This window comes from Aotus nancymaae, unplaced genomic scaffold (genome assembly GCF_030222135.1).
Source record: "Aotus nancymaae isolate 86718 unplaced genomic scaffold, 86718_ANA_hifiasm-v0.15.2.pri h1tg000011l, whole genome shotgun sequence".
Taxonomy (NCBI): domain Eukaryota; kingdom Metazoa; phylum Chordata; class Mammalia; order Primates; family Aotidae; genus Aotus; species Aotus nancymaae.
The window spans coordinates 75,042,903-75,065,785 of record NW_026988422.1 but is presented as its reverse complement, the minus strand read 5'-3'; the positions used below and the strand labels follow the sequence as shown (position 1 = coordinate 75,065,785).

The window sequence follows — 22,883 nt, the reverse complement described above, 5'->3', positions numbered from 1 at the left end:
GCATTGAATCTATAAATTACTATGGGTACTATGGCCATTTTCATGATATTGATTCTTCCTAACCATGAGCATGGAATGCTTTTCCACTTATTTGTGTCCTCTCTTATTTCCTTGAGCAGTGGTTTGTAGTTCTCCTTGAAGGGGTCTTTCACATCCCTTGTAAGTTGTATTCCTAGGTATTTTATTCTCTTTGTAGCAATTGTGAATGGGAGTTCACTCATGATTTGGCTCTCTGTTTGTTTGTTATTGGTATATAGGAATACTTGTGACTTTTGCACATTGATTTTATGTCCTCAGACTTTGCTGAAGTTGCTTATCAGCTTAAGGAGATTTTGGGCTGAGGTGATGGGGTCTTCTGAATACACAATCATGTCATCTGCCAATAGAGACAATTTGACTTCCTCCTTTCCTAATTGAATACACTTTGTTTCTTTCTCTTGCCTGACTTCGCTGGCTAGAACTTCCAATACTATGTTGAATAGGAGTGGTGAGAGAGGGCATCCTCGCCTTGTGCCAATTTTCAAAGGGAATGCTTCCAGTTTTTGCCCATTCAGTATAATATTGGCTTTGGGTTTGTCATAAATAGCTCTTATAATTTTGAGATACGTTCCATCAATACCTAGTTTATTGAGAGTTTTTAGCATGAAGGACTATTGAATTTTGTCAAAGGCCTTCTCTGCATCTATTGAGATGATCATGTGGTTTTTGTCTTTGGTTCTATTTTTGTGATGGATTATGTTTATTGATTTGCATATGTTGAACCAGCCTTGCACCCCAGGGATGAAGCCAACTTGATCATAGTGGATAAATTTTTTGATGTGCTGTTGGATTTGGTTTGCCAGTATTTTATTGAGGATTTTCGCATTGATGTTCATCAGGGATATTAGCCTGAAATGTTCTTTTGTTGTTGTGTCTCTGCCAGGTTTTGGTATGAGGATGAGGTTGGCCTCATAAAATGAGTTAGGGAGGATTCCCTTTTTCTATTGTTTGGAATAATTTCAGATAGAATGGTACCAGCTCCTCTTGGTACCCCTGGTAGTGGTAGGCTATTAATTGCTGCCTTAATTCCAGAACTTGTTATTGGTCTATTCAGGGATTCAGCTTCTTCCTGGTTTAGTCTTGGGAGGGAGTAAGTGTCCAGGAATTTATCCATTTCTTCTAGATTTTCTAGTTTATTGGCATAGAGGTATTTATAGTATTCTCTGATGGTAGTTTGTATTTCTGTGGGATTGGTGGTGATATCCCCTTTATCATTTTTTATTGCATCTATTTGATTCTTCTCTCTTTTCTTCATTATTAGTCTGGCTAGTGGTCTATCTATTTTGTTGATCTTTTCAAAAAACCAGCTCCTGGATTCATTGATTTTTTTGAAGTTTTTTTCATGTCTCTATCTCCTTCAGTTCTGCTCTGATCTTAGTTATTTCTTGTCTTCTGCTACCTTTTGATTTTGTTTGCTCTTGCTTCCCTAGTTCCTTCAGTTCTGCTCTGATCTTAGTTATTTCTTGTCTTCTGCTACCTTTTGATTTTGTTTGCTCTTGCTTCCCTAGTTCCTTCAGTTCTGCTCTGATCTTAGTTATTTCTTGTCTTCTGCTACCTTTTGATTTTGTTTGCTCTTGCTTCCCTAGTTCTTTTAATTGTGATGTTAGGGTGTCGATTGTAGATCTTTCCTCCTTTCTCTTATGGGCATTTAGTGCTAAAATTTCCCTCTACGCACTGCTTTAAATGTGTCTCAGAGATTCTTGTACATTGTGTCTTCATTCTCATTGGTTTCAAAGAACATCTTTATTTCTACCTTCACTTCATTATTTATCCAGTAGTCATTCAGGAGCAGTTTGTTCAGTTTCCATGTAGCTGTGTAATTTTGAGTGAGTTTCTTAATTCTGAGATCTAATTTGATTGCACTGTGGTTTGAGAGACTGTTATGATTTCCATTCTTTCGCATTTGCTGAGGAGTGTTTTACTTCCAATTATGTTGTCAATTTTAGAATAATTGTGATGTGGTGCTGAGAAGAATGTATATTCTGTTGATTTGGGGTGGAGAGTTCTGTAGATGTCTATTAGGTCCAATTGGTCCAAAGCTGAGTTCAAGTCCTGGATATCCTTGTTAATTTTCTGTCTCATTGATCTAATATTGAGAGTGGGGTGTTGCAGTCTCCCACTATTACTGTGTGGGAGTCTAAGTCTCTGTAGGTCTCTAAGAACTTGCTTTATGAATCTAGGTGCTCCTGTATTGGGTGCATATATATTTAGGATGTTAGCTCTTCTTGTTGCATTGATCCCTTTACCGTTATGTAATGCCCTTCTTTGTCTCTTTTGATCTTTATTGGTTTAAAGTCTGTTTTATTAGAGACTAAGATTGCAACCCCTCCTTTTTTTTTTTTTTTTTTTTTTTTTGCTTTCCATTTGCTTGGTAAATATTCCTCCATCCCTTTATTTTGAGCCTATTTGTGTCTTTGCACTTGAGATGGGTCTCCTGAATACAGCACACCAATGGGTCTTGACTCTTTATCCAATTTGCCTGTCTGTGTCTTTTAATTGGGGCATTTAGCCCATTTACATTTAAGGTTAATATTGTTATATGTGAATTTGATCCTGCTGTTATGATGCTAGATGGTTATTTTGCCTGTTAGTTGATGTAGTTTCTTCCTAGTGTTGATGGCCTTTATAATTAGTATACTTTTGCAGTGGCTGGTACCAGTTGTTCTTTTCCATGTTTAATGCTTCCTTCAGGAGCTCTTGTAAGGCAGGCCTGGTGGTGACAAAATCTCTCAGCATTTGCTTGTCCATAAAGGATTTTAGTTTTCCTTTGCTTATGAAGCTTAGTTTGGCTGGATATGAAATTTTAGTCTGAAAATTCTTTTCTTTAAGAGTATTGAATATTGGCACCCACTCTTCTGGCTTGTAGGGTTTCTGCCAAGAGATCTGCTGTTAGTCTGGTAGGTTTCCCTTTGTGGGTAACCCAACCTTTCTCTCTGGCTACCCTTAGCTTTTTTCCTTCATTTCGACCTTGGTGAATCTGATGATTATGTGTATTGGGGTTCCTCTTCTCAAGGAGTATCTTTGTGGTGGTCTCTGTATTGCCTGAATTTGAATGTTGGCCTACCTTGCTAGGTGGGAGAAGTTCTCCTAGATAATATCCTGAAGAGTGTTTTACAACTTGCTTTCATTCTCCCCATCACATTCAGGTACACCAATCAAATGTAGATTAGGTCTTTTCACATAATCCTGTATTTCTTGGATGCTTTGTTCATTTCTTTTCACTCTTTTTTTCTCTAATCTTGTCTTCTCACTTTATTTCATTGAATTGATCTTCAATCTCTGATATCCTTTCTTCCACTTGATCAATTCAGTTATTGAAACTTGTGTATGCTTCACATAGTTCTCATGTGTTTTTCAGCTCCATCAGGTCATTTATGTTCTTCTCTAAACTGGTTACTCTAGTTAGTAATTCATCTAACCTTTTTTTAAGGTTCTTAGCTTCCTTACATTGGGCTAGAACATGCTCCTTTAGCTCAGAGGAGTTTGTTATTACCCACCTTCTGAAGCCTGCTTCTGTCAATTCGTCAAACTCATTCTCCATCTAGTTTTATTCCCTTGCTGGCTAGGAATTGTGATCCCTTAGAGGAGAAGAGGCATTCTGGTTTTTGGAATTTTCATCCTTTTGGCGCTGGTTTCTCCCCATCTTTGTGGATTTATCTACCTTTGGTCTCTGAAATCAGTTATTTTATTATTTTTTATGTTGTTGTAAAGGGAATTTCTTTCTTAATCTCATTTTCAGATTGTTCACTGCAACTATATAGAAATATGATAATTGATTTTTATATGTTGTTCTAGTATCCTGCAGCCTTGCTAAACTTGTTTGTAAGTTCTAATAGGTTTTCAGTGGTCAAGTGAGATTTTGAAGGATAGTTTTGTGAAATATAAAATTTCTGGTTGACTTCATTTTCTTTCAGCATTTCAAATATTTTATTTTAATATCATCTGACATGTTTGCTTCTGAATGAGAAGTCAGCTGTTAATTTTATGATTGTCTCTTGTATGTAATATGTCATTTTTCTCTGGATTTAAGATTTTCTCTTTGAATTTACTCAAGTAAGGTTCCCAGCGCTTCTTGAATTGTAAGTTTATCAAATTTGAAATGTTTCCAGCCATTATTTCTTCAAAAAAAGAATTGTACTACAGGTGTCTAAGATCTTACCTGTGGTTTTGGCAGCTAAAATTGCTACTTAATTCTTTTAGCTTGCACTGCTAATTTTTACAAACTGGTCTTCTGGGGGTGCCCTTTGCACCTTTTTTGTCCAATAATTTGGTCAGAGTTTATATTTAAATCTCAGAGATTACCGTTCTTGCAGTTTCCTTATTTCTGGGATTTTCTTCTTAATAAACCAAATGCTCTGTCAACATCAAGCTTTGTCTCTGACATGTCAAACCAGTAAATACTTCAACTTTGTGCTGCCTAAGCTTGGCTGTATAGTGTTCCACTATGTGGCTATATTATACATAACTGATCAATATTTTATTATCTTCAATCTTCAGCCATTACAATAATGCAAAATTATCCTTGAACACATTCTATCTCACTTATATGTGAGCATAATGTAGGAAAAATTCCTAACATTGAAGTTTCTAGGTAAAAGGTATATGTGGCTGGGCGTGGTGGCTCACGCCTGTAATCCCAGCACTTTGGGAGGCCGAGGCGGGTGGATCACGAGGTCAAGAGATCGAGACCATCCTGGTCAACATGGTGAAACCCCGTCTCTGCTAAAAAAATGCAAAAAATTAGCTGGGCATGGTGGCGCGTGCCTGTAATCCCAGCTACTTAGGAGGCTGAGGCAGGAGAATTGCCTCAACCCAGGAGGCAGAGGTTGCGGTGAGCCGAGATCGCGCCATTGCACTCCAGCCTGGGTAACAAGAGCGAAACTCCGTCTCAAAAAAAAAAAAAAAAAAAGGTGTATGCATTAGGTGTTTTTGTTTAATTTTCTTTTAAAAAGATAGCATAGAATGTAATAAGTGTTGTTATTAATGTTGTAAAACATTGCTTTCTGATGTCTTCTTTATTCAAGTTCAGTGATCGGATTTCCTGGTTGATTGATATTCCTAGAGAAAACATCACACAAAACACAAGTAAGAGTGATCTGAATTAATTCTTTTACCCCTGGGTCTGGACTTATTAAATAAGAATAACAAAAAGAATTTATTATATTAAAAATGATTTGTTATCTCATGTAAATGTCCCATGTGGTATTTCAGACATACTTACTAAAAATTATCTGTGGTTTAGCCGAATTATAAATGTAACTGGGATACTGTATTTTACCTGACAGTCCCATTATAGGTAGATTGTTTTGATTTATACAACATTTATATTATGCTTTATTTAAAATAAACTCATTTCTTAGAACTTTGAGATTGTAGTATTAATATGGGTACTAATTTATTTTACTGAAGCTGAATCATTAATCTTAATATGTTATAGATTATAAATATTAATTATTTTATTACGGAATCTACTATTAAGTATTTTGTGGCAGTGTAGCATCATATGCTATTGTATATACCTAGATGAAAAGAGGAGAAAAGTCAAATTCCAGGAACTGTGAGTATTGACCTAGTGAACTGACCTGGTAGATCTCTAGGCATGGGACACATTGCCAGAGGTTAAAAATGGTGGAAGGTTTATTGTTTTAATATGATAGGTGCATTAAACAAAACCAACTTGACTTCACTTAAGGAAAAAGAAGAAATTTATTTTAGTCATGAAACCCAAAGACAAAAATGCAGTCATCTTATAGGAAGGAATTAGAAATAAGAAGGAAAACCATCAAGAACCAAGGGAATACTTTTGCCCTGTTTGTCTGTCTTATTTGTATTTTCTGTAAATCTACATGTATATTTCTTTCTTTGTAGACAGGCTTTCTAAACCTGCCTCATTACAGTTGAATTTTATATATATCTTTCTTATGGGTCAGCCCAATTCCAAATTCCCAGGACAGTATCTTCAGTTGACCAATTGTTGACCAACTGGTTGGTTGTGCAGCAACCAGATAAATTGGGAGAGTGGGATGGGGAAATCACGCAGGCCAACCCCTCTTGGTATTGGAGTAAAGGACATTCTAAACTGAGTCCTGCAGAATGAAGGCCAGGCAAGGTGAGAGTTAGTTAGAAAGGATGGAAAAGATTGTATAGATAAGAAAGTATCAAAGATAAAAGTCTGCAATAGCACTGTTCACAATAGCAAAGACTTGGAACCAACCTAAATGCCCATCAATGGTAGACTAAAGAAAATGTGGCACATATACACCATGGAATTCTATGCAGCCATAAAAAAGGATGAGTGCGTGTCCTTTACAGGGACATGGATGAAGCTGGAAACCATCATTCTGAGCAAACTAACACAGAACAGAAAACCAAACACTGCATGTTCTTGCTCATAAGTGGGTGTTGAACAATGAGAACACATGGACACAGGGAGGGGAACATCACACACCGGGGACTGTCAGGGGTGGGGGTCTAGGGAAGGGATAACATTAGGAGAAATACATAATGTAGATGATGGGGTGATGGATGCAGCAAACCACCATGGCATGTGTATACCTATGTAACAAACTAGCAAGTTCTGCACATGTACCCCAGACTTAAAGTACAATTTTTTTTTTTTAAAGTCTGCAATAGAAGCCCCAGTGCCATAACATCTGGCATAGATTGTATCACTGTCTTTATCCTTTATTCAACTCTTTTTTTTCAAATTAATTTTCTTGTTGGCGCTATCTGTGATTTTTAAAAGGAATTTATCTTGAAAATTGTACTCATTATGGATGTAACCTAAATCTCATTAATATAATGATGGAATGTTATTCCAGAAGCTTAGCATAATATTGACATTCATTTACCATCGAAGAAGTGAAGATCACATGTTATTTTTACTTCTACTCTTTATTTACAAACTTTAATTTTAGAAAAGCATTGTTTCTAAGGTCACCCAGAAAGAAACAAAGGTGATGTGAGAACTTAAGTAACTTTTAGTAAAAGACAAAATTAGCTCTTCCTCTCCTAATACAGTTCTCTGGACTGAGTAAAAGGAAATATCTTTGTGCTAGTACTGTGATAGGAGGGGATGGTTTATGTAGATAGTAATATGCTAAAAGTCAGGGGAAAATGTTCAGAGGTAAGGATATCATATTTGTTCATTCACTTTTTCCTCCTTAATCTTACCTTATTTACTGCTGTGCCATGAATTTGAGTATTATGAGTATATAAAATCTTGGGAATATATTTGAATGTATGTAAAATCTTGGGAAAAGTAGGTTAGGCAATGTCAACAACAAAGGTAGTAAAATAGTTACTGTAGTGGAAGTAGAAACAGCAGGCAGCATTTATTGAATTCTTATTATATGCCGGTACTGCTCTAAACATTCTATGTTAGTTCATTTATTCCTAACTATGTGGTAGATACTATGATTATCTTCATTTTCAGATGATTTAACTGAGGCTCATGGAGTTGTATGGAAATTTAGTGATAATTAGAAGGCGACGAAAGCAGTTTGAAGTGAAGTGTATAATTATTGAAAGTAAACAGCCCCTCCTTGATTTACACTACATAACTTGCTTTCTTATTTTCATTTTAAAATAAGGTATAATTTTCATTTTATGAAACATATCCTTTTTAGTGTTCAGCTCTATGAGTTTTGACAAATGTATACAATTGCGTAATCACTACAGTCAAGACATAGAACAGTTCCATCAGGCAATAAAATCGCTCCACCCATAATCAACCCGTCTCCGTCTCCCAGGCCCCGGCAACCACTGTTCTGTTCTCTGTTCCTGTTGTTTTGTCTATTCCAGGGTCATATAAATGGAATCATAGAATATACAGCCTTTGAGTCTGGCTTCTTTCTCTTAGTATAATTCATTGGAGATTTGTCTATGTTATAGTTTCTCCAGTGTTCTTATTGGGTAGTATTTTTTGGTCTGGATAGTTAATTTTGTTGAAGTGCATTTGGGTTTTTCTAGTTTTTCACAATTATGAAGAAAGCTACTATAAACAATCTCATACAGGTTTTTGTGTGAACATAAATTTTTGTTGTATTTAGCTGATACAAAGTAATAGGATTACTGTGTTGTATGGGAAGTGTAAGCTGAACTTTATAAGAAAAACTGTCAAATGATTTCCCAAAGTGGCTTTATTATTTTGCATTCTGACCACCAGGTGATCTCCATCCATGTGAGAACTTAGTGTATATGTGTGTGTGTATGCTTATCAATATGTATGCATATATGTATGTATAGATATATACTTTAAATTTTTAGCCATTCTAAAAGAAGTGTGGTGGCATTTAATTGTGTGTGTGGGGGGGTGGGTGTGGGGGTGTATGGTTTTTGTTTGTTGCTTTTTTAGGTTTTTTTGAGATGAAATTTCACTCTGTCACCCAGGCTGGAGTGCAGTGGCACGATCTCAGCTCACTGCAGCCTCTGCCTCCCGGGTTCAAGTGATTCTCCTGCCTCAGCCTCCTGAGTATCTGGGATTACAAGTACGCACCACCAGGTCCAGCTAATTTTTTATATTTTTAGTAGAGATCAGGTTTTGCCATGTTGGCCAGACTGGTCTCAGGTGATCCGCCGGCCTCGGCCTCCCAACGTGCTGGGATTACAGGCGTGAGCCACCATACCTGACCTAATTGTGGTTTTAATTTGCATTTTTCTAACAACTAAAGACATTGAGCATCTTTTTTTGTGCTTATTTGCCATTTGGTGTAGTATCTGTTCAAATGTTTTATAAGTTTATTACGTATTCTGGATATGGATGTTATCAGATATGATTTGCAGATATTTTCTCCCAGTCTGGGGCTGTCTTTTCATCTCCTAAGAGTATCTCTTGAAGATCAGAGTCTTCAATTTTGCTGAAGTCTAATTTATCAGCTTTCTATTTTATGAATGGTACTTTTAACATCACAGCTAAGAAATCTTCTCCTAACCTAAATTTGCAAAGATATTCTCCTATATTTGCTTCTAGAAGTTTACAGTTCTAGCTTTTGTATTTAGGTCTATGATTCATTTTAAGTTAATTTTTATAAGTCATGTGGGCCAGGATTGATTAATTTTTTGGAATACGGATATCCAATTATTCCAGTACTATTGTTGTAAAAAACTATTTAATCTCCATTGAACTGCTATTTCTGGAATGTATCTTTTCACCAATACCACATTGTCTTGATTATTTTAGCTTTATAATAGGTCTCATAAGTAATGTTAAACCTTCAATGTTGATCTTCCTTTTCAAAATTGTTTTGGTTATTATAGTTCTTTTGCCTTTCTATGTAAATTTTAAAATCTACTTGTTTACTTCTACAAAAATCCTGCAGTGATTTTTAATTTTGGATTGCATTGAATCATAGATCAGTTTAGGGAGAGTGAATATCTTAATAATAATGAGTTTTCCAAACCATGGAGAAAGTATATCTCTCCATTTGTTTACATCTTTCTTTTTTTTCTTTTTTGAGACAGAGTCTTGCTCTGTTGCCAGGCTCCAGGCTGGAGTGCAGTGGCGCAATCTCGGCTCGCTGCAATCGCCACCTCCTGGATTCAAGCAATTCTCTTGCCTCAGCCTCCTGAGTAGCTGGGAATACAGGTGCATGCCATCATGCCCAGCTAGTTTCTGTATTTTTTAGTAGAGACGGGGTTTCACCATGTTGGCCAGGATGGTCTCGATCTCTTGACCTTGTGATCTGCCCACTTTGGCCTCCCAAAGTGTTAGGATTACAGGCGTGAGCCACCACTCCCAGCCTACATCTTTTTAAAAATTTATTTCATCCAAGTTTTCTGGTTTTCAGCTTAGAGAACTTGCACATTAAAAAAAAGAAAAAAAAACTTATACCAAAATTATACTTTCAGGGATCATCTCTATAGTTTCTTACTAGAGAAGTTTCTGTGAATGTGTAGAGCACTGGCAATTACAAGGCCAAGGCTCAGCATTCTCACCTAAGCATGAAGTTAACTCTTGATGTTGGTTGGCTGCAACTGCCATTTGCCATTAATGACCATTAATGGCAAATGACCTACCACAGGAAGACCATTCTCTTCCTGTGGCAGAGGAAAAGGGAGAGAATGCACTTTGAGTGGTTTCTGGTTTTTTGTTTGTTTGTTTAAGTTATACCTAAGTAGTTCATGGTTTTCATGTTATTGTAAGTGGTACTTTTTAATATTTTAATTTCCAATTGTTGATATGTAGAAAAATGATTGAGTTCTGTTTATTGATCTTGTATCCTGCAATCTTGTTAAATTCACTTATTGGTTCTAATAACTTTTAATATATTCTTTGGGATTTTCTACATGGATAATCTCTCATTTCAGAATAGAGAGAATTTTATTTCTTCTCTTCCAATACGTTGGGATTTTTTTTTTTTTTTTTGCCTTATTTTACTGGTAGGACCTCTAATATGATTCCAGTATGATAGGAATAGTGAGACGACATCCTTGCCTTGTTTCCAGTTTTAGGGAAAAAACATTTGGTATTTTATGTAGGTGCCTTTCATCAGGTGGAAGAAATTTCCTTCATTACAAGTTTGCTGAGTTTTTATCATTGGTGTCAAATCTTGTTAAATGATTTTCTGCAAAAATAAAAATAAAAAAATAATAATAAATGATTTTCTGCATCTATTGAGATGATTATAAGGATTTTCTTATAATTGTCTGTTGATATGATAAATTACATTGATTCATTTTTGAATTTTGAACCAGTCTTAGAATCCTAGGACAAACAACACTTGGACATGATGTATTATCTTATTTATATATTCCTGGATTCATTTGGCTTGTAGGTTTCCTAGGTTGTCTATCTGGAGATTTATTTTCTTTTCTTGTACTATCTTTATCTCATTTTTGTATCTGAGTAAGGTTATCATTATAAAATGAGTTGGGATGAGTTCCTTGTTTTCCTATATTCCAGAAGAGTTTTTGTAGAATCGGTGTCAACTTTTTATTAAATGTTTGATGGGATTCACCAGTGAAGATATCTGGGCTTGGAGTTTTCTTTGTGGAAGGATTTTAAATACACATTCATTATCCCTTAAAAGATTTAGGAATATTCAACTTTCTGTTTCTTCTTAAGTGTTTTGGCAATTTGTATCTTTCAAAGAAGGTGTCCATTTCATATAAGTTGTTGAATTTGTGGACACAGAGTTGTTTGTGATATTTCCTTCTTTTCCTTAGAATGTCTAAAGTGTCTGTGGTGGTGTTCGCTATTTTATCTCTAACATGAGTTACTTGTATTTTTAAAAATTCTGTATTAGTCTTGCAGAGGTTCATCAGTTTTTGTGTTTCAAAGAGACACCTTTTTATTTTATTAATTGTGAATATTGTTTTTCTGTTTCTAATTTCATCAATTGCCACTCTTTATCTTATCCTTCTACTTGCATTGGGTTTAATTTGCTTCTTTTTTTTTCTAGTTTGTTGAGAATCTTTAGATCAGGGGTCAGCAAACTACTGACCCCTGATCCTGCCTACTGCCTATTTTTGTAAATAAAATTTTATTGGAACACAATCATGCTCATTTATTTATGTGTCTTCTATGGCTGCTTTTATGCTACAGTGGTATAGTTGAAGTAAAAGACATCATATAACATACAAAGCCCCAAATATTTGACCCTTTACAACTATCTGACCCTTTACAAACTCTACTATCTGCCAAACCCTGCTTTATATACAGCAGATCCTCAAATAACCTCATTTCATCAAACATCATTTTATTATAATATTGACGAAAGTCAATTCCTAGCCAGGGCCACTATCTATATGGAATGCACGTGTTTTCCCTATGTCTGCGTGGGTTTTCTCTGAGTACTCTAGTTTCTCACACAGCCAGAGATGTGCATGTTGGGCTAATTGGCGTGTCTAAATTGTCCCCATATGACTGAGCATGGGCGTGTGTGTAAATGCACCTTGTGATTAAATGGCTTACAATCTAGGGTTGGTTCCCACCTTGTTTCTGAGCTGCTGGAGTAGGCTTCCATGTCTGAACTGAAATAAGCAGACTAGAAGATGAATGAATGAATGATGATAAAGTATTATAAATAAAAATTTATAAAGTATACAATAATCGTACAAACAAATGCATGACAGTAAATGATGCAGTACAAAAGCCCTCAGTAAGCCTGCCATGTTTGTTATTGTTTTTAAACTGCATGTGATAGAGGATGCTCCTTACAGATGTTGCTTTACAGACATTTATTCCTTGGTTTAACCCACCACTGCCATGACCACCCACACTTACTTATTCATCAAAAATTGAGTAAATAATTATCTTACTTGTTTTTATTAATCTTTTTAAAATCAATGCATAGCTCACATTTATTTCAATGTTTAATATTAGAATTTGGAATCTTTATTAAGAAGTTTGGTGATGTTTTTGTGACCAGACATATGCCATAGAGACTTAATTCTTGTTTATATCAATTTGCCTATGGTAAAGTTGGTTTTATTATACATTGTTTTGCTTAAAGTCCTAGTTTCCAAGAACATATTGACGATGTTAAGTAAGAACTTACTGTAATTGATTTGAGATTTCTTCTTTCTAATACAAGTATTTTACTGCTATATATTTCTTTCTAAGCATTACTTTATCTGCATCTGATAAATTGTGATGTTGTGTTTTCATTTTCTTTCAATTAAAAATATTTTCTAATTCCCCATGGCACTTTCTCCTTGACATATGCTTCTTAGAATTGTGTTGTAAAATGTTCAAATATTGGAAAATTTTCCAGATATCTTTCTGTTACTGATTTTTCTAGCTTATTCCATTATGTTTACAGGGTATATTTCATGTGATAGCAATTCTCTTTAACTTATTAAAATGTGTTTTATGGCTTATTTAGTAAATGTCCCATGTACACTTGAAATAACTTTTGATTTACGTATTTTGAAGCTCTGTTGTTAAGCATGTCTATACTTAGGGTTGTCATGCCTTTATCATATGTACTGACCCTCTTTATTCCTGATATTGCATTGATCTGAAATCTCCTTTGTCAGATATTGATATAGCTGCTACAGCTTTCTTTTCATTAGTGTTATATATTTTTTCATCCTTTCTTTTCAAGACAACTTTTGGAACACTTTCATCAACAGAATGGAAGTACACAACTGAATCTTAAAACCAGCCAGGTGTAGTGGCTTATGCCTGTAATCCCAGCACTTTGGGAGGCTGAGGCAAGTGGATCACTTGAGGTCAGGAGTTCAAGACCAGCTTGGCCAACATGGTGAAAACCTGTCTCTACTAAAAATACAAAAATTAGCTGAATGTGGTAGCACATGCCTGTAATCCTAGCTACTTGGGAGGCTGAGGCAGGAGGATCATTTGAACCTGGAAAGCGGAGGTTGCAGTGAGCTGAGATTGTGCCACTACACTCCAGTCTGGGAGACAGAGACTCTGTCTCAAAATAAAAATAAAATAAAATAAAACGAAATAAAATCAGTGAGTAAGATCTAACCCAAAAGTACCCACACCTCATGATGAAAATATAATCAGGTGGAAGAAGACAAAAGTCTAAGAGAGTGGAGGAGAGATGCACATGAGGAGAGAAGGACCCTGGGACTGAATTTTCAAGATGAACTCAGCTGATGTCTTTAATTTCCACATACTCTGAGCCCCTAATCAGTGGTTTGAGACAAGCATCGTATTTGGTCACAGTAGGTATATGCTATGTCTGGAATGGGAAGAACAGAATCCTATGGAGACTGTAGACCCTCAACTCTATAATAATGAGGTGGAGGGTACGAGGATGCTAGAGCTCTAGGGAAGCTCTTTTCTTTGTGTCACTAACCACACTGCAGCAAGATATGGTAAAAAAAATTATTCAAGTTACTAGTTTAATGGAAGAGCCAGAGTAGCTACAGGAAAGACTCCATGAAAACATCCAGCTGACATGGAGAAAATAAACATTCAGCCACTGGAGTAGTTATGGTGCCATGCTCAAGAGTTGGTAGAAGAAAGACGTTCTCTCTGACTGACTTGTAAAAGACAATCTTTTTTCACATAGAGGACTAGAAAGTTCTATCGGTATTGATCCTTTCCTGTTTAATCTTAAGTTTTGAAGCATCTCTGGGTTTACTCCTAGGATCACACCAATCATCAGCTTCAGGTGTAGTTTTGTAATGGTGCCAAGTAGAGTTCTTAAAAACTGGAAGTCTCTCAAATGATTCACTTGAAACAGCCTTTAAATAAGTGACAGCATCAGTCCCATTTATTCCATCACATAGTATTAGAGCTCCTTAAAAATATATAGCACGCCAATGAAAAAATGGTGAATCGTAACCGAATCCAGTCAAAGGGACAACTCTTATAGGCTACAGGCTATGTCTATTAGAAGTTGAATACATATAGTTTTAAAAAGATACATTTCCAAAGTGAGATATCATCACTTCGGTCACTTATCTTAATGAATAAATCTTTTTTTAAAACTCAAATAACAAGAGTTTTAACAGCCAACTATCTCTATTTTCTGTCTTTATGGAGTGCTACTGTTGTTCTCACTGAGTTCTTGAATTACATGTAAAACAGATGTATAGGCACATAAACTACTTGAATAGGTTTGTCTGGAGCTTTGGCATTGAACTCTTCAACTTCCAACTCTGTAGCTACCAGCTAATACTATTCACACAGCCTCTTGGCTGTTTCATATACATTATTCACTACATTAGCCACATTACAGGTGAGATCAATATTTCTTATGTGTTTAGAATGAGCAGTGATGGTATCACCATCAAAAAGAAGTGCGTGCTAGTTAATAGCATGTGGGAAGAAATGGAGTTGGGATAAAAGCATTCTGGAAGATACTGGTTGTACTGCTAATAAAAGAATCAAACGCGTAATTTTTTCTTATATTTAGTCATTCCATGCACCATTACAGAAACCACATATTCTGGCTTTTAGCAGTACTTATTGAAAGTTACCTAAAACCTGTGGATCTTCAGGGCTTTTATTTTTGTATTCTAAAACTTCAAGAAAGTTCTGCATATACCAACTTTGAACCAATCCCATTAAAGGCCTGTTAAACCACTTATCCAGCAGAAAATTGGCTTCATTCACTGTGTTAGCTAGTAGCACAGGAATCTCCTTTTGTAAAATCATATGATGTTCTCCCAAACCATTATCTCTCCCAAAGTCCAGGAACTGCTTGATGGAGAATAGTGACAGCAAGAGGCACAGATAGCAATTGATGTACTTGGGCATTGGCTGCTTTAGTAGCTACCAGTGTAGCCATGACAGTGCACAGTCCTGCCTAGATGCCTGGATGGACGTGAGGGCCTCTGCAGCCATACCATTTGGATCAGGCATGTTCTTCATGAGTGAACCCCTGTTTCAGTTTCAGCCTCAGCCTTGGCCTGTGGGTACAGCCACTTCAGCAGCTCCCAGGCTGTTGGCTTCCCCAGGCCCTATCCATTCTTTTACTTTTAACTTATTTATGCTTTTACATTTAAAATGAGTTTGTTATAAATAGCATATAGTTTAATCTTGATTTTTACGTCTAATCTAATCTGTCGAATCTCGTCTTTTAGCTGATATTTTAGACCGCTTACATTTAATGTAATTGTTGATATGGCTAGTTATATTAAAATCTACCACCTTTCAGGTTGTTTTCTATTTGTTCAGTCTCCTCTGTTTCACTTTTCTCCTCTTTTTCTGTCTTCATTCATATTAATTCTTTTCTATGATTCCATTTTATCTCCACTATTGGCTTATTAGTTGTACCTTAAAAGTTTTTTAATTATTCATCTTAGGGTTTATATGATACATTTTAATTAATTGTAGTCTGCTTCACAAGAAGAGTCATAATTTGCTTTTTATCAAGCCCTACAGCTCTAGGAGAAAAAATTATGACCTAAATATTAGTATCTAGATTCATTGCTATGGTGGTAACGTCACTTCACAATTCTTTTTTCATTATTTTATAAGCAAAATGTTTATGGGAAAACATGAAATTTGACATATAAATGCCAACCAAATGGTTGGGAAAGGAAAGGCTATCATTGTTGGTAATGTTCACATATCCTTAAATTTCACCAACATGACATGAAAACATAAAGTTGATTATTTACCTTTTGTTTTCAAACAGATGTTGCAGCTGTAGAACAGTGGTTAGTAAGGATCACTTTACATCATGGACTAAATATTTATGCTACTGAAGGAACTCTATTGGATTTTATTCGAGGTAAGTGCCAACAGACAGAAGTAAAATGGAATTCATATATTCTTTCGATAAACTTTGACATCTGCTGTATGCCAGATTCTGTGCTAAGGTCCTAGAGATTTTTAAAAATTAAAAAAATAAATAAGAGATAATCATGACCCTTGAGGCACTCACAATCTGGTAGAACAAATAATTAAATACATCTGGGTAAATTATTAACAGAAGTCTCCAGAGTGCTATAGAAATATGGAAATACAGGCCAGTCATGGTGGCTCATACCTGTAATCCCAGGAGGTGTTTGGGAGGCCAAAGTGGGCAGATCACTTGAGGCCAGGAGTTTGAGACCAGCCTGGCCAACGTGGTGAAACCCCATCTCTACTAAGAAAAAAATACAAAAATTAGCCAGGCATGGTGATGTGCACCTGTAGTCCCAGCTACTTGGGAGGCTATGGCAGGAGAATCGCTTGAACCCAGGAGATGAAGGTTATAGTAAGCTGAGGTTGTGCCATTGTATTCCAGCCTGAGTGACAGAATAAGACTCTGTCTTTAAAAAAAAGAAAGGAAATACGTATTTTACTGTGGCCATATTGAGGGTTATTATAAACAATGGCTTATAATGTTGACTATATTTACTTATTCCAAAAAAGTAAGTAGTTTTAGGTAGTTTCCAAAATTAAAAACAACAGTGAATCAATTATTCAATAGTAATTGCAATACTGGCTTTGGAACTCTGATAGTTTGATACCCTATGCTAATTTTTAAGTACTACAGTATCAATATAAAATTGTTATATCAATTTTTAAAAGATCTGAAATCTGAATTATTTCCAAATTGAGATGTACCCAAAATACCACATACTATATTAAAATGTTAACTTACATTTGTTTAGAATAATGTACTGAGGTATAATGGCAGCAAAAAGCTTCACAAATCAGTAGATCTTTGAAAGCTCCAGATGCAGAGATGAGATTGATCTGTTTGAGGAACTGAAAGGAGACTAGTGTTGCTGAAGCATAGTAAATGACAGGGTGGTGGATAATGAGTTTGGAGAAGCTGGCAGGGATCTTGGTAAAAAGTGTGGACTTTCTTGGAATTATAATTTAAAGCCATTGGGGTATTTTAAGCAGAGGAGTAATAAATTCTGATTTATCTTTTATAATGAAAAGATCACTTTGGCTGCTGTGTAGAGAATAACTCTTGAGGAAGGACAGCAAGAATGGAATAAAGGACATTGGTAGCAGTTGTTGCAATAGTCTTCTTGAGAAAGTCAGGAGTTGATAGGTTGTAGCATTAGCAGTGGAAGTAGTGAGCAGAGGCTTCAAAATACATTTTGGAAGTAGAGCTGCTGTGGCTTCTTGGTGGACTAAGGCGGAGGCAAACAGAAGTAACAAGGATGATACCTGGATTCATTCATTCTTTTCCTTCCTTCCTTCCTTCCTTCCTTCCTTCCTTCCTTCCTTCCTTCCTTCCTTCCTTCCTTCCTTCCTTCCTTCCTTCCTTCCTTTTTTTTGAAATGCAGTCTCACTCTGTCACCAGGCTGGAGTGCAGTGATGCGATCTCGGCTCACTGCAACCTCTGCCTCCTGGGTTCAAGCAATTCTCCCGCCTCAGCCTCTCGAGTAGCTGGGACTACAGACACGCCCTGCCATGCCCAGCTAATTTTTGTATTTTTAGTAGAGATGGGGTTTCACCATGTTGGCCAAGATGGTCTTAATCTCTTGAGCTCATGATCCACCTGCCTTGGCATCCCAAAGTTCTGTGATTACAGACGTGAGCCACCACGCCCAGCTTGATGCCTGGATTTCTTACTTAAGTGTTCAAGTAGAGGATGTTATCATTCATCAAAATGCTGAAGACAGGAGGAACAGACACTGGGAAATGGGAATCAAGAGTTAAATCTAGAGTTAGAAGTCTTTATTCATTACTGAACTCAAAAGAGAGTGTAAAACCTTGTCTCTACTTTTTTTCTATGCAATCCACACCCCAAACCACTCATCTGTTTCTGTCTCCTCCACGCCACTTAAACTGCTGCTAATCACAGTCACCAGTGACCTTCATATTGGTCACTTTTCTATCTCCTTTTTAGCTTCTTAGTAGCAGTCAAAACTTTTAATCACTTCCTCGTTCTTAAAATGCTTAAGATATAGTGTCTGACTTCAAGGACCTTGTATATAAGTAGGGGGGCATTGTCAACTCAGTGCAGTGATGTACAAAGGTAAGCTGAAATCTCCCTGACCTGGGTGTGAATGGTCTGCAAACACATACTACACCCTGAAACATCAGCTGCTTTGCCCCAAATTTCTTTGAATTCTGGAATGACTTCCTGGTGAATTAGTGTAGTTATAGATCATGTCTCTTTCCCTCCTTGGCTGTCCCTGTGCTACACTATGGCAACCCAGATGAAAAGTTAGCTTCTTTTCTTGCTTTGCACAAAGTGAAAAAAAAAATCATGTAAAGTCTTTGGATTTGTAGCAGATTTTACTGAAAGTTGGGGAGACAAAGGAGAATGTAAATAGCTAAGTAACTGGTTATTAGTTATCTCTGCCCTTAAAAGTCCTTTGACTATTTTTGAGATTCAGACAGCAGTAGTCTTTCCAATTGCCCTAGCTTACTTGTTGTATTCTTTTTTCTTTTTTTTCTCATTTTTTTCCAAAAGAAAAAAACCCTCCCTTCTTTTAATGTATGAAAATTTGAATTTACCTAGCTCCAATCCTGTGCATACCCAAAAGTAAAACATTTTAAGTTTTAAAATTTGTGAAGCCTTATCTGATGAAGTTCTTTCAAAAGGATCACTGTCTACCCTGGTCTGGTGGGGAAGAATGTACCTTTATTCTAGTTACAGTGAGTGCAGAGTCCTACTGGAGCACCTGGGAGCAGAGCCTCACTCATTCTAGGCCTTCACGGAAGTCTTCCCAAAGAGGGAGACATTCAAATTGAGGACTGAAAAATAGGGTTGGGAGAAAACCAGATACTCAAAGCCCCACAAATTAAGAGTCTATAATGGGAAGAAGGAAAGCAGAGGAACCAAGAGGACGACAGAGTCTGGAAGGCCTGGTTTGCACATGAAAGACCTTATTCACCACTGGTGCTGCTGCCCTGCCTGTGCTGCACTGGAGATGCCTCACCTCTGATTGCTTTTTCTTCTTCGTCTCATTCCCAACTTCTGTCTTCCAGAAATCCTTCTGGGTCTCTTGGCTGCTAATGATAACTGTCCCTGTTCACCACTGCTACTCTAGATTTATTCTCATTTTTATTTACCTACTGTTGTTTCAGTGGGATTCAGAAGAGAACAAAAAGTAAATGAGTGGGCTCTTGAAGCAGAAGTTATAAATGTATTCTGTGGTAAAGCAATTCCATTTATAGAGACAGATCCTGTGGCAAATAGTATTTTTCAACTATCTTCCAGAAATATCTCTAAGTCTCTTTGCCACTAATGATAACTGTACTTGTTCTCCACTGCTACTCTGGATTTATTCTCATTTTTATATATCTACTGTATTTCAGTGGGCTTGGGAAGAAAATAAAAAGTAAATGAGTGGGCTCAGAAGTTATAAATGTTAGTATTCTGTGATCCAGCAATTCTATTTCTAGGGATAGATCCTGTGGCAAATGGTATTTTTCAAATGTGGCCAAAGCAGTTTCTCCCATTCTACATGCTCTTCTGCAACATAACCTTGCCAGGCCCCCACCAAGGGGAATTTGACTTTACTCCTTCTATCCGGGAAAACAGTAACTGACCTATTTTTAACCAATGCAGAGTGAGGTAATACACCTTTTTTGAACTATGGAATCATTTCTTTACCTGGTTCTTTTAAAACCTTTAAAGGAAAGTAGCAATGTTCCATTTCAAGTTCGCTCTCACAATTTAAATATCCAAATTTGATTTCCACAGAACCGATTCTTCAGTGGACTCCTGGGAATGTGATTTCAGAAAGAGAGATCAGTAACATATATCCACATGTGGTAGATCTCAAAGCGACAAAATGCCCCTGTGCCAATGATGTGGCATTACTAGGCTTCATTGTGGACTCAGGGGTTAAAGGTAGGTTTACAGCTTCATTGAATGTTGAAGTCAGCATTGTGTATTTTATAACAGTAATGTTTAACCGGCAGCAGAAATAAATGCATAGACATAGGGGAGGAAAATTGTTTCCTAAAAATACCTTAAAAATTATCCTTCAATACTATATCTTGTCTACTTACAAGTGTGATATACTAAGTATGTTTTTTTGCTGTGACTTTTTGCCATGTTAATCATGAATTTAGCGTGTCTCCTAATTTCATTTATCCCATACCCTCCATTAATATATTACTTTCTCCCAGAGATTATCCATTGTGTCTTTAATCCACTGCTATTCCTGCCATGTATAAACAGATTGTTGTTCCTGAAATACCACATTACTTTGTTTATGTTTGCATTTTTTTCATTACAACTGTAATATCTGAGAGCATACATATAGGGAAAAAAACAACTGTTTCTCTCTATATTCATTTCATGACACTCTAACACCAAATGTATGGATTTTTCACACCAAGTAATTCTCCAGTTTTCTGTGAATGACTGAGTAGGTGTACTATGATTAAATTCAATTCTGGCAGTAGCTATCTGGAGTTAGCACAGACCCCCACCTCAACAACAGATTAAGGGCTCAGTCCCTCAAGACTGTCCCCCAATTCAAATGCCAGTCACGAGTTCCAGGTTGTGGTTCTAATCAACTAATTATAAATTTGGGGGGGTTCCACAACCCCTTCTTTGAGTTCAATAATTTGCTATAACAGCCCACAGAACTCAGGGGAACGTTTATTTAGGTTTGCCAGTTTATTATAAAGGACATTACAAAGGATACAGTAAGTAGATAAAGAAGTACATTGGGCAAGGTCCAGAAGATTCCCTAGAAAAGAGCTTCTGTCCCCGTGGACTTGTCACGCCACACTCCTGGTAGGTAGATGTGTTTTAGCATTCCAAAACCTGCACTGTAAGGATTTTTATGGAAGCTTTATCACATAGGCATGATCAATTATTTATTCAGTCTCCAGCCCCTCCCCACTTCCTGGGAGATGTGCTGTGGGGCTGAAAGCTCTAAGCTTCTAATGGTGGCTTGCTTTTTCTGGTGACCAGCCCACATCTTAAAGCTATCTGGGAGTCTGTCAAGAGTTGCTTCATTAGAACAAAAGACAATCCCGTCACCCAGGAAATTCCAAGGAATTTAGGGACTCTGTACTAGAAACTGGGGTCAAAGACAAAATGTTAGAACAAAGGATGTTCCTAGCACCCCATCATGCAGGAAGTGATAGGATTTTAGGAGGGCTGTATCAGGAGCCAGGACAGAAACCAAATATATATTTCTTATTATATCACAACATCATAATATCATTACACTTTCTACTATTAATAGTATTATTATAATTATTGTTCCTAGCTAATTGATGACCTCCTAGACCCCAAATTCAGTGAACATAAAGGAAAATCAGTAAACTAAAAAATTAAAAAATAAGAAACAAAATTTTATTACTCAGAGATAATATGTATACCTACATAAAAATCCAAAAAGATCTATAGAAAAACTCAGAACAAATATGGACATGCTAGAAGGTTGTGAGATAGAATGACAATGTATAAAAACTATTTCACCAAGGATTAATTAAATATTATAATTTTAACAATCTTATTAATAAGGTAAGAAATCCCAAAAAGTACCCAGTAATAAAAAAAGGAATTGCTCTTCGGGTAAAGATGGTGGAGCGCGGGTACAGCTTTTCGCTGACTACTTTCAGCCCATCTGGTAAACTTGTCCAGATTGAATATGCTTTGGCTGCTGTAGCTGGAGGAGCCCCGTCAGTGGGAATTAAAGCTGCAAATGGTGTGGTATTAGCAACTGAGAAAAAACAGAAATCCATTCTGTATGATGAACGAAGTGTGCACAAAGTAGAACCAATTACCAAGCATATAGGTTTGGTGTACAGTGGCATGGGCCCAGATTACGGAGTGCTTGTGCACAGAGCTCGAAAACTAGCTCAACAGTACTGTCTTGTATACCAAGAACCCATTCCCACAGCTCAGCTGGTACAGAGAGTAGCTTCTGTGATGCAAGAATATACTCAGTCAGGTGGTGTTAGTCCATTTGGAGTTTCTTTAATTATTTGTGGATGGAATGAAGGGCGACTATATTTATTTCAGTCAGATCTATCTGGAGCATACTTTGCCTGGAAAGCTACAGCAATGGGAAAGAACTATGTAAATGCGAAAACTTTCCTTGAGAAAAGATATAATGAAGATCTGGAACTTGAAGATGCCATTCATACAGCCATCTTAACCCTAAAGGAAAGCTTTGAAGGGCAAATGACAGAGGATAACATAGAAGTTGGAATCTGCAATGAAGCTGGATTTAAGAGGCTTACTCCAACTGAAGTTAAGGATTACTTGGCTGCCATAGCATAACAGTGAAGTGACTGAAAAATTGAGAATTTCAGATAATCTGTCTACTTAAACATGTTTAAAGTATGTTTTGTTTTGCAGACTTTTTGCATACTTATTTCTACTTGGTTTAAATCGACTGTTTTTAAAATGACTTATAAATCCTAATAAACTGCTAAACCCACCTCCCAGCCTTTTAGGAGTTGCTAAAATTTTAACAGTTATTTCCTGCTTTTTTATCATAATTGATTTCGGAAGACCACATTGCAAAGCAGAATGATGAAATCACTT

At 36.5% G+C, this 22,883-nt stretch overlaps 2 protein-coding genes and 1 pseudogene across 4 annotated transcripts in view; all 3 read left to right on the top strand.

Moving 5' to 3' along the window:
• CATSPERB (cation channel sperm associated auxiliary subunit beta) overlaps nt 1-22,883 on the top strand; it is a 191,023-nt gene that overhangs the window by 47,053 nt on the left and 121,087 nt on the right. For all 3 annotated transcript variants that reach the window (XM_064375157.1, XM_064375158.1, XM_064375159.1), the window contains exons 6-8: nt 5,064-5,124; nt 16,104-16,199; nt 20,070-20,219. In XM_064375157.1, the coding sequence (XP_064231227.1) occupies nt 5,064-5,124; nt 16,104-16,199; nt 20,070-20,219 (307 nt within the window). The remainder of the gene's footprint in view (nt 1-5,063; nt 5,125-16,103; nt 16,200-20,069; nt 20,220-22,883) is intronic.
• On the top strand, nt 9,873-10,117 carry LOC135274524 (small nucleolar RNA U3; annotated as a pseudogene).
• Nucleotides 21,667-22,777, top strand: LOC105717768 (proteasome subunit alpha type-2-like). Its single transcript, XM_064374501.1, has one exon. The coding sequence runs from the start codon at nt 21,912-21,914 to the stop codon at nt 22,614-22,616; it is 705 nt and encodes a 234-aa protein (XP_064230571.1). The 5' UTR covers nt 21,667-21,911; the 3' UTR covers nt 22,617-22,777.

Excerpts from the sequence above, each read along its gene's own strand:
- LOC105717768 (XM_064374501.1), top strand. The coding sequence starts at position 21,912 with ATGGTGGAGCGCGGGTACAGCTTTTCGCTGACTACTTTCAGCCCATCT.